This window comes from Corvus moneduloides, chromosome 1, assembly GCF_009650955.1.
Source record: "Corvus moneduloides isolate bCorMon1 chromosome 1, bCorMon1.pri, whole genome shotgun sequence".
Taxonomy (NCBI): Eukaryota; Metazoa; Chordata; class Aves; order Passeriformes; family Corvidae; genus Corvus; species Corvus moneduloides.
Window position 1 is genome coordinate 37241679 of NC_045476.1, and position 12996 is coordinate 37254674.

The following is a 12996-nucleotide window of genomic DNA, read 5'->3' on the forward strand; positions in this document are numbered from 1 at the left end:
GAATGTTCATGTTTTAAACCAAAATTATTTTGGTTCTTCATAGACTGTTACATAATTTATATTAAATTAGGTCCTACCCAGTTCAAAAAACATACAGAATCATCATGATATACAATATGCAAATCATAATACTAAATAACAATACTAAATATTTCCATCTCATTTAAATCTATATATAACTAAACCGCACTGGCTCAAAATAACTGGCCAGCTGATTTTAAAAGACTTGCTATCAGTACAAGCTGAATTTTGAATATACTAACAATTTTCAGAATGAGATTGTGCCTCCAATTTTGCTTTCCAACAATATGTGAGATCTGTTTCTCTAAGAGATCCTGAATTACTTTCTTGCAAAACAAAAATCTACTGCAGGACACTGAACACAAAAAGCTTTTTGTTACAGGTTTGATACCTTAAAAATTTGAAAGGCAGAAAATATGTTATCAGATAGACGCTTTAGATAAAAGTTCGATGGGAGGGTGTGAAAATCTGGGTGTTACAGACAGACATTCTAAGCTGAACAAATGAGTAGAAATCATTCTGAAGAACAGAACTGATGGATATGCACAAAGCAAGAATGAAGACATGCATTTTAAAGGGATGAAATGTCAAATCCATGACAGATTTTTGAACCCCACTAAGGGCTCTTAAAAAATAGGCATGACTGTGTAGATTGCAAAGGTTGGGGGAGACAGCTGAAGGAGACAATATTCTAGAAATTTATGAAGTAGTGTTCCTTTTCACTGTAAGATGATGGCATAAAATTAAGTGGCAAGTGATCAGATCAGACAAAGAAATCAAAAAAAAAAAAAAAAAAAAAAAACCAACAACCAAACGAACCTGAAGATGATAGATCTTTATTTGCATGCGGTTATTTACAGAATAACTATTTATGCTGAAAGCTATTTGTGAAATATCTTTTTCAACCCACATAAATGAAATGAAACTTACTCCTCAATAGCTACCATCTACAGAACACCACATTATCTTATATGGGTTCTGAAAATAATAACTCATAGGGGGCTGAGAAAGCCTCCAGAAAGTATTCCCACTCACTGACTCCTTCCTGTAGTCTTCTTTGGGCACCTACTATTGAACACAAGAGAACGGACTGGACAGTGGTTTAGATTTGCTTCATGCTGAACAGAGGATTCATGGCAGAACTGAATTCACTCAAGTCTGCATCCCAACCAGCTGACTCTTCCTCATTTGCTACTTATATACACAAAACCAAAAATTCACTATTGAAAGTAAAAATAACCAAGAATGAATGGATTTGCTCCTTTTTAATGCTTTACATTAAAAGAGTACTTATTTGAACCTTCCAACATGACTCTTTTCAAAAATTCACTTAGGAGTAACATCAAATATTTGTGTCACATTTTTACAAGTTAGACATTCGGTAATTGATCAGCAACACGAAAGAGGAAACAAAATTACAGGTTTAAGGTTAATAGCTTATTCCTTTACTAAAGGGGAGCTTTTTTAAAATGTAACACTAAGGAGTTGTGTATGACATTAAAAATGGTGATTAGTATTACAGTCTGTACATGACTAGACTATGAGAACTCCCTTGCAATAATGAACTCTGACCACTGCCTTTGATATGAATTACAATGATGTGCGACTTGTCAACAGTGTTATTAGCTGACACAAAACTTAACATTTCAAGAGTCTGTTTCTGGGCAAGTCTTCCTGTCTGGTGTTATTTGATAAAGCAGCATACATGCAAACTTTACACCAAACAGTAAGAACAGCAAAGATCATAAAAATTCTCTGCTGTTTTATATTAGCATTACTTCTCTAAAGGGAAACTCAGGGTTTTTACAACATCAATTTCCATAGATGTGAAACTAGCATAATCAAAATCAAAATCAGGTTCTAAATCTACATAAACATTCCCTGAAGTTCTAACAAAACAGTTTCATCCTCTGGCTATCTCTCTCAATCCATCTGGATTGTGATTTTCTCACTAATGTTGTACACCTCTAAGATGTAATTCTACTGCTCAGTTCAGTTGGACTAGGCCCTAAGGCTTACCTGTTATCAGAACTACTCCATTTTATTTTATTCATATTCATTAGAGAAAATAAAACAACACATAAAAACAGGGAAGTAATTTAGAAGCAAATAGATCTACTTTTTAAAGTAAGCATTTCAACTTTAAACTAGGAAATTAAAATGACTAATGAGAAGAACAAAGTGTTTTTAAAGCAATTAATATAAGCCCACATTAATCAGGGAAAGCACTAAAGCACTAGTCCTCTAGTATAATGGCAAAGGAACTACAGCAGGTTCAAAGACAATCTATGCACAATGCTAACAAATGAACTGAATCACAGTCCTAGCAATTAAAAGCACCACACTAAACTCCAAAGAATTTAGTTTTGGTTTGGGGTTTGTTTGGGGTTTTTGACTGTTTGTTTTTTGAAATCAAGGGCAAGGATTTTAGACCATTTCAGAATATACTGGAATGTAACTAAACGCTGATGTAGATCATCCTAATGTATGAAAAGACGATCAACTCATACTAACACCAACTCTAAAATGTGCCTTTAATGGTCTTTAATAGATAATGCATAGGGTACAAGAAGTAGCATAAACAAAGTCTGAAAATTGGACAATTTTTGGATGATTCCAAAGACACTATGACAGTTACTTTAATTAGCCAAGACAATAAGCTGCAATGTACGAAGTTGATCTATCTGTCATCTTCACAGGTACTAGATCTGTGCCATTTAGAAGCAGCCGATTTTTTGTTGTTGCTCTTCAGCACCTTCCTGTTTTGGTTTCTGATGCCTTTTCCCCTTTTTTTAGAGCAGTGCCTAATGTTTGTCTGGAAAATTTATTTTAAGGACAGGAGGTGAGAAAGGTTGCTTAATTTGGTTCCCTGTCCTTCACCATACATCTAAGAAGGGTGCCTTATCACTGGTTTTTAGTTAAGTGTTTCTCCCTCAGGAAATGACCTTAATAGAATACTGGAATGTGTCCCACTTCCATGATCATTATCTGATGCAGTATCTGACATTCCCCCCACTTCTATTCTATTACTTTTACTGTCTCCCTTCCTTGCAACCAAAATTGTCTATTTTAGCAACCCATAAAATTCAGACTCCATATTTTAGAAGGTTTAGCTTTCAGATATATTAACGTCATCAGATGCTGTGAGTTTCTGACTAAAGGTAGGCCGAGTAGCTGCCTAAGAGTGCACACAACTACATTTTGTAAGGGTCTCTGTAAGGCCAGAAGGCAAGTTAAGAATCATGATCCAGTAAAGTTTCCTGAGTAGCACAGTATAAAATCTATTACAACAGTCAAAACATTTAAGAGCAGCTAACTGGTATACCATATAAGTATAGGTATACTATATTCTTAGTTTTAAGAGAAACTAAGAAATTCACATAAGCTCCTCCTCATTACTAGAAAAAACCTAGCAATCTGATCATTACAGACCACAACAAAGAGCATAAAAGACTCAAAGCAGGAACCAAAAAAACCCCCAACCCTTTATAGATTCTTTCTGAATGCAGACTTTGCATAGCTAAATCCAACCTCAGCCTGCTACAGACATTTGCTCCAACTATGAGAAATTGTATTCCTCCAAAAGCTCTTCACACAGGTACAATCCACCAAGAGCAATTAACATGAAGGCAAAAAAAGTAATGCAAATTTACAGTAGTCCAGAAATGAATCATTAACTGAAGCTACAACTTCCCTCAATATCAGTGATTTCTTTTAAAATCAGCAGTCTTGATACAGCTAAACATGAACTCTGCTATTAACACTCACACTGGTTTTAACGTCCACAGTTTCTCTTATCACAAAATATTAAACATTCTTGAAGAAGACAAGGCAATAGGTATTTAGGAGAGCCACAACAAAATACTACTAAAAGGTTTAAAGCCAGACTATTTGCTTTGAGACAAGTATAAAATAGGCAACTGATGGACAAATTCTGTTCAAAGCTCATTCTTCCAATATCTGCTATTTTCTTAGTAAACAAATTCTAAGTGAGGCTGTATCAGACAGCAACTGTGTGATGTAAAAGCAGGTACAAAGGGGTACCTGATTCAATTATACTCTAACCCATTCAGGTCAAAATAGACAAGAAAACACTCATCCTTTTCTGAAACTGGATTTTCTTCCTGTGGATGCTCATATGATCAGATATCCAAATACTTAAAAGTGTCCACAGAAACACATTAAAGTTGAGGTTTTTTACAGCTACCATCTTATACAAGAGGCAACTTACGTTGCTGAGAGATTAATCCCGCAGCACATAAATGGGATATCACTAGAGTTCTTCACTGCTAAATTGAAAAGCAATGGAGTGGAAGAGCTCCCACAACAGAGAGTGTTAGAAATTACTTCAATAGTGGAGCAAAGATTACAAATTATTTTTTGTATTCTTATAAAATGCTAATTAAAGGCATTCAAAATATGTATTGTAACTACAATATTTTATCATAAACTTAAAGAACATCAAAAATATAATTGTATTCGAATATCTGTATCTATGCCATATATAACAAACAGTCTGTAACAGAAAACAGAAATGTCCAAAAATAGTAGGAAGAAGATGAGATGTCTTTCCTCTGATATCACAATTTAACTAATTTACAGTATCAGCTATGAAAAAAAGGAAACAAAAAAATGGAGTGCATCTGTCTCCTTCCAAGTGCTAAAATAAGAACTGCTCAAATGCAGATGCCTCTATCAGGGAGCACACAGGTAAAAACTGAGCTGGTGGTGAGAAGAAGAACGGTAAATGTGAGATGCAAGAAAATTAGTAGAATTAATAAAAAGAGAGCAAGAAAGCAAGAATCTCTTAGGTGAGCATGTCCGAGAACAAGCTATCATATGAACAAACTAAATAAAAGCACACTAGCCTTTTCCTCCTCCCAATGCACTCTTTACTTCAAAATAATAGTATTAATAACTATTTTTGAAAGACATTGCAACAGTAAGGTAAATACTAATTTAACATTTTGTCATTTTACGATCTTTTTGCTACCATCACTTTTATTCATTTAAAAACACAGGAGAAAGCATCATCCATCCTTGAAAGCCAGGCATTGTGGATAAAATGTAAGCTTGAAGAAGCCACAGAGGCTCAATGCAGTGACTCACATCACTCTCATCAGTAGTAAAATGCAGTAGAGTTTTTCCACAAAGAACAAACTAAATCCCACAGGATTTGTGTCCAGTGTTATTTATTTATTCTCCATCACAATTTTTGCAGAGACTTTCCATCTGTCTAATGAAAGGAACAAAAGAGAGCATATGCCTTGAGTATTTCTGAGCTTTATGAATACTAATTAGTTACTCATTGAACCAAAACAGAACCAATTGTGATATAGTATTCACTATAGCATGTACCTGGTTTCTATTTTGTTCACCAGCAATTTGTATCAATATGAATATATTATTCACCTCTCTCATGCTTTTGAAGCATTGGCTACTTCCTGCAAAATTTATTGGGAAGTCAAAGAATAAGGAAAAAGACAGGCCAAGGGAATTGCCTAAACTGTGCTCCTTAAGAAACCCAGCCAAACAAATGATTTAGAAAAAGTAAAAGAGGACTTGTAAAGTATGTGAGAGACACAACAATTACAGATGGGTTAGAATCTGGAATCTGGTAGCCAGTTCTTAAATAAGAGTGCTGGACATACTGGTATTTCAAATTATTAATAGTTCATTGAATATCCACAGCTGCTTTTTATTAATATTAAGAAAAAAGCTCCTGTCTGATGCCAGATGACCATGAGAATGAGTGTGCATCCACAATCTACCTACACTGAGCATAATGGCAAATATGTATGATTCTGGAAATAAAGCAAATTCAGTAGGCAGAGGAAATGTGCTGCTACTATAACCAGCTTTCTAGTTACAGAAGTATTCTTCATAACTCTTAAAGTACTAGAATATCTGTAGGTTAATTCTAAAAATGGAAAGCCGTTCTATTTGTTTCTAGAATACATAAAATCCTACAGTAGCATAAACAGCTTGTTTACAATGAAACTCTTCTATACAATTCAAAACATTTAAAATCTCAAGCCACCGTATTTCCTAGTTCATTTGTAGTCTACTTAGTATATTAAAGCACCATTCCCAGTAGCATCATAAAAGATTAAAAGAGGATGTTTCATATTTTGTAACAAAAAGTGGGAAAACAAATTAAATTTCCTTCCTGATGTTTTTTAATCTTGTGCTCATTTTAATCAACCAAAGGAAGACAGTACAATGCTCAGCAACCTCTGAGCCATAACACTATCAGACACAAGTAGACAGCGGTCAATGACAAGAATAACCACATTTTTGGGCATATCCAGGAAGATGGAGAGATCACTCCTTATAACTTATCAACTCACACAGTGTAAGTTCTATGACACAGTTTTTAATTTTTTTTCTGTCCATCACAGCCTAAATTTTGGCACAAGAAGCAAGAGATACTAAGGTACTTCTAAACATACTGAGTCTACCTATACCAAAAATTAAAATCCATATTTAGGAACTTTAAGGGTAGATGTGTTTGCAGGAGAACTGATCAGCTTTCAAGTGAGTTGACTGGTGTGAACCTTTAACAAACATATCCCCTTTGTCCTAGCTACAAATATGTTTAGCTGAACAAAAATTTTGATAATGTTTTGGGTTTTGTTTGTGGTTTTTTTACATTTTTAAAGACAGTTTTAATGTTAAAATTCTTATGATTTTATCTCTAGTTGTTTCATTGGCTAAATCCACGTTAAAATAACCAGAATCATACAAAATTGACACAAAAGACATAAGATTGTGCTCTATAACAAATACTCTCCAATGATTTTTCTAAATCAAAGTGCTAGTCAAAGTAGTACAACAGTGAGATCTGTTACTGCTAATTCCTAATAGGAGAGAAGAAATTGAAACAGAAGGAAGCCAGAGCAACAGGGAGTATGTAGTCGTATTACCTCACAGAAGCAGGGCTGTGCTTGGTCAGGGCCACCAGCAGTTTCAGAGCATATATTGGTACTGGGTCTGGAGCCAGCAGAATGTGCTCATACCTGAAAGACAAGGTGGGAAAGGGGCAGACACAAGCCAAGAGATATATATCAAAAAAGTTGATATTAAAAATTCATAATTTCCCATTTCCAAACTCTATAACTACAATGGAAATACAACGCTCTTTGAAATTGTACAAAGCAACAAACAAGACTCACTTAGAAACAGTATTTTAAAACCAGTATCAGATTAAATTTAAAAGCAGCATTAGTAAGAGACCACGTTTTTAGAGAGAGAGATAGAATTATAAAATATGCAATAATATATATGCTTGTGTGTATATATTATATACGCATATATATATGTGCAGGTTACATATATAAAACATTCACCTTGTCTACATGCACAAGACTTATTTATTGATCTATATTAAGTATTTTATACATAAAAAAATCTATTCTTCAAGAGACAAGTAGTAAATGAGCCTCAAAGTATCAGGCAGAAGATTTATTGGGTGCTCAGGAAGATGATCAACCAAATTACATATGATTAAGCTCTATATTTTGTATACATAGTTATTTTTCTCAAAATTGAGAAAAACTCACATTGAGCTTTTTATCTCAAATTTAAAAAAATATTGCTTTCACTGCAGCATACTTCCATTCTCCAAGTAATATAGACCAGAAGAATAAAAAAGTAGTCCAAAGCAATGTTTATTGAGAGCTACGGCAGAAAATAAAACAAGAAAAACCTCTTTGAAACATTTCCAAGTATCGCCTCATGGAAATCCTGGTAAGGGAAAACAGGCTGCTGAAAAACAAAATGGACCTTGCTGTTGCTACTAACGTTCTAGTGATACCCACCCAAAAAACAGGGCTAATTTTACTGCATTTAAACAAAAATGTATGTGGATGGCAGTAGGATACAATGATGGAAGTGAGAAAGATGTAAGCACAGAAAACCACAGACTTGGCTATGTCAAAATGCAGTCTTTGATTTCAAATAGTGCTACTCTAAATACATGGAAGTAATAGAAGAGGAAGTATAAATCTCTTCATTTGCAAAAGAAAAACCATGAAGAATTAATCAAGAACAAATGAAAGGATGAATTGTAGGAAAACATGGTAGGTTATCATGTTATGAGCAACAAAACGCTTCCACAAAAAGAAGAAATTGCAGTGTTCTGGTAGAGGGAGAGGGAATCATGCAAATCACTGAAAATTTTATTTCACATCTTGAGATCCCTAGTGCTGCCTGAACTGAGGAATCTGGATCATTTCCCACAACATTCATGCTAGTATGTACCCTACTGTGTGTTAGCTCTTCCCCTCTCTGCAGGCACCACACCACAGCACTCAGATTTATGCAGGAAGGAAATCTAGAGGGAGGTGAAGTGCTTTGCTTGTCTATGACGAGGAGGGAGAAGCACATCAGCCATGAGGTCTTGATGTAGCCTGTGGGAGTTCCCTCATAAGGGCTAACATTCCTACACAAGCACACAGCCTATGGGCAATGTGTCATGGCTACTACATACTTGAATGAGCCACTGTAGGGTTGCAAATCACGTCGGAGTATCTACAGAATTATCAGTTAGAAGTCAGTGTTGGCTTCAGGTCTTTAGTGATTAAACTCTCTCCTTTACAAATAACAGATTCCAGTTCCCCAAAGAAAACTATTTCTCACTGGTCAATAAAAATCTCTACCTTAATAAAAGAAGAAAATACTGTAATACATTAGCAGACACTGATTCCAAAAGCCCTACATATGAGCAATACACATTCCTACCAAACATAATGGGACTACTTGCAATTTTTTTTTTTTCAGCGTCCATGACTAAATCTTCCAAGGCAAGCAAAGATGCTATCAGGTGACTCAGATGCCAGAAGCCATCTTTCATTGCATAAGACATGGATTTAAGTCTCCAAAACTGTAATTCTAACAATAGTAACAAATGAATCAGCCATGCTAGCTTAAAAATCTGACACTTGGCAATATACTTGTTTATATAAACACATCAATATGACACCTAAACAGAGTCCACTTTAAACAGTTTTAAGTTTTCTATATATTACATTTGAGAGACACTATTATTACTTAGCACACTTAGCATCCTAATTTCTTGAGGTTCAATAAAAAAAGTCTCACTTCATTTCCTTTTCCTTGGAACTCTATTCTCCCCTCCCCCAAGGTAATACTAGTAAAGGATATTTCTAAGGGAAGGGGTAGTGATCCATCAAACCAAATACCACATGAGAAAACGCAGATTACTAGAGTCAATGTATTAGCAATTAATACAAACACATTTCCTGAATAAAGGCCATTTGGAGCTATGAATATATGAATCTTCTCAGAAGGGAAAATAGTCCATGCTTGAGATACTTTATTAAATGAATGAGTCATCAAATGATTTCACTGCCACTTCGTAAGACAGAACAGTTTAGTAACAGCGGCTGTAGAGGGCATTTTGAAAGGATTTTGTGAATTCCAGGTACTACACTGTAAGGAGTTATTTTGTCAATCTTTTCTATAAACAACCTTGACAAAAAGACCTAAAGACTTAGGGATATAGACTCTCTTAAACTCTTAAAAAAAGAACATTATGTCAAGTATCCTGGACTTCATACTTGCAGAATTGGCTTGGTAGTCTACTGAGAACAAGCTACAAAAACTTTCAAATGAAATAAAACTTTATTTACACATTTCTCTCTCTCTGCTGATTCTGGCTCAATTTTTAATGATATATAATTAAGTATATTAAGAATTAAAATGAAATAGAGCTGATGTTTCAATTTTGGATTAAAAAATCTGGATATAAAGCATTTGCCATGTATTCATTGTCTATAGCTGCAGGTTTCATTTTGGTTATGAAACGCTCAGGAAAATAATCTTTCAATGAACTGAAAGTTAATGACATTATTTTGTTCAATTTAATCAAAACCCTATGAGGATGCTAACTTTGTGATCCATAAATGCACAAATATTTAATGGAATTACCATTTTATTGATGATGCAGAAGATGAGATAAAAGTAGTAATCACTGCACTCCTGCATTTATCCCAAAATAAAGTCTGTTTATACTTTATGCATAGTGACCCACATTCTATTTCAAGGGTCAGTTTTACATTTAAACAAATTAATTTGAGAAGAATATTTATAGGAACAAAATATAAACACAAATGTCTAAGATTACAATCTTCCCTAAAAAGAACATCCCATATTAAACCCGCATGTCCCTCCCTTCCAGGTTCAACAGCTCTCAGTTCTCAGTAGATTCAAAAGGGGTGGAAATACCTACTTCCCTCCACAGACTGCCCATGAAAAAATGGCCATCACATACCTCCCTTCTTTTGACTGTCCTCCAGCTGTCACATTCTGTCCCATCCTTTACCCAGCAACAGAAGGACTAAACAATATCAGCAAAAAGCTCTTCAGCCTCCAAATGTTCCATCTCAGAGTTTTCAAGTAACCCATACTTCTTGGGATAGAGCTTTACATTATCTTTACAAGTAGATAACACTGACTCTTAGAAGCCCTTCCTTCTCATCTCAACTAATGAGATGTGGAAACTGATTCAGGAAACACTTAAACCCTGGAGCCAAGATTCTGAGCTGCTGCAAGACCCTTTTTCATGCATCTGCCACACAATGTATGCTAAGATAGCACAAGTGAAGTCCCCAACATAGATAGGGTCATATTTAGTCTCAGGCTGAAAAACCCTTCCTCTCAGTTGAGCTAGTAAGCTTGGAGACAGAAGTTTACTGGCTGTTTTCCTTCTAGTTTGTACTTAGCAAAATATGTGGCTCCAAACACGCTTCCCCCAGTTCAATGAGAAATGTTGAATAAGATAGACATGGCTACAAAGGGCAAGTTTCAGAGCAAGGACAGAACTCTCCCTCCTCTGACTTCAGGTCTCTTCCCCTGTCTAAAGAAAATCATCTGACAGATATTAATAATGCATATAGTCTATTTTAAAAATAATATTTCCAGATGCCATTTTAATTTGTACTGATACATTCTACATTTCCCAGAGGAAAAAAATGTGAAGAAAGGTGTTGAAAATAAGTTTCTCTACAGAAATGTAAGATTTCCATCCAATTCTCTGTCATAGAGGAAAGTTTATCCTTGCATGGATAAAACTTTGGCCCTTAAACTGTAAGAACATTGCTCAATCAGCAGAGAAAGTCTCATTATTGGAAAAGGCACTGTGTTTCTGATCATAATCCAGCATCCGTTCCTCCAGCCTTCTTGCATTTATTTAAGGTAGGGGTGGAGAACAATTTTCTCACTCAGGGCAGCTAAGTATTGACCATTATTAACTTTAAAGGACCACACAGGGAAATACACTGCAGCATTATTAGAATAGTGTAAAATACAATTGATGACTCATCACTGCTGTACTCATCTTGTGTTCCTTCCCTCTACTCACAGATGTTACCAGCTCACAGTCAATGTGTGTGCAACACAAAGAGCTCTCTTTATGCTCACCTGCAAGTCAGCATGAAATGAGAGGCCTCATTTGACCATGAACCATGTAAATGAAGTTCCAGACCACATCTGGCCCACAGGCTGTAGTTTCATTTACTCTGCTGTAGGGTTTTTTTGCTGCATGGGGCAGCAGGAAAGGACAGCAATTTAGAGGCAATAACCTTTGAGTGGACTATGAAAGATTAATCCATGATGCACTGTTCTTTTTAAAAAGTTATATGCCATTACATATGATTTCAGAACATCTTAAATAAAGGTACAATATCCAAAATTGACAAAAAGATGTTATAGTTAGAATGTTCTGACTTTATCAGAAGAACAAAGAGGAGTATTTAAATTATAGCCCAAAAGCTAGAGGGAATCCTGTTTTGCTCCAAGAGCAGCCACAGGCACAGTATCAGAAATGAGTGTCACACAGAAGTTGTGTTTGTGTTGCATGTGACAAAATACTAAATAAACCTAGGAGGAGAAGTTGGGCAAAGAAGTCTGGCAGCAGTCAATTGCTATTCCTCTTTCAACTTAGCCATTTAAACATAGAAAGGATGGCTAAAACAAATACACTGTCAAAATGGATTGAGTATCAAGTTATTCCCCATTACAGGAGCAATATTATACTTACTGAGGCAGCAGTAAATCTCTAATGAGAGACAGAAGCTTGTTGTTTGAGTTGAGGGTCTCCCCTTTCTCCTCAGTGATGACTTCGTGGCTTAAAAGCAGTGATGTAGTTTCTGAGAGCAACCGCAAGCTGAAGAGTCTCCATTCCACTAGAAAAATAAAGGTGCCAAGAATGTGACCACACTGAAATGTAACTAAAACAAACTGTGGAATTCATGCAAACTGTAGCTGATGTGTCTGTATACCTACCATTCTGACTGTGGACCAAAGAAACAAGTGGTGGGAGGATACAGTCTTCAACCTAAAACAGAATTAGAAAGATGTGGCTTAGATCATTCACAGAGGAAAAAGACAGAACAGAGATACACTGTCATTCATGTTTATTCTGCTGCTAGAGCCCTTAATCAAAAGAAATGAATAATCATGGAAATTCAGCCCTAATCACTCTTAAAAAGCCACCAAGTTCATTTTTCTCTGGTAAACTGCCACAAAATTACAGACATTAATGTACTTTTATATAGAAAACAACAGTAACTTTAGTAAAATTCCATGACACGGAATTTTAATTTAAAATACAGAATTCAGCGCAGATGTAAGATATTACGAAAAAAGAGTATTAGAGTATCTTAATCCTGATGCTTTAAGCCATAAACTAATCATTGAACAGAGTTCAGGTGAAAAACAGAATGGCATAGAATTAAAATACATCAGGAAAGATGTACTACCTCTAATTAAAATATCCCCAAGCTTAATACAGAGACTTGAAAATATTTTAACTTCTTCCCTTCTGGTAATACACAGTCTTCCACTAAAATTTAAATTTGCATACTTAAGTTGCACTATGAAAAAATATAATCCAGTCAACTCTTTATTGTCCATGAGGGTATTGTTACAAATCTATCACCTGTCACAGGACTA

General features: G+C 35.2%; 1 protein-coding gene across 11 annotated transcripts in view; it reads right to left on the minus strand.

The window, feature by feature from the left end:
• The window catches only part of ULK4 (unc-51 like kinase 4), a 256761-nt gene that overhangs the window by 165180 nt on the left and 78585 nt on the right, over positions 1 to 12996 (minus strand). For all 11 annotated transcript variants that reach the window (XM_032105931.1, XM_032105898.1, XM_032105913.1 and 8 more), the window contains 3 exons: positions 12328 to 12379; positions 12083 to 12227; positions 6948 to 7040 (listed from right to left, as the gene is read on the minus strand). In XM_032105931.1, the coding sequence (XP_031961822.1) occupies positions 6948 to 7040; positions 12083 to 12227; positions 12328 to 12379 (290 nt within the window). The remainder of the gene's footprint in view (positions 1 to 6947; positions 7041 to 12082; positions 12228 to 12327; positions 12380 to 12996) is intronic.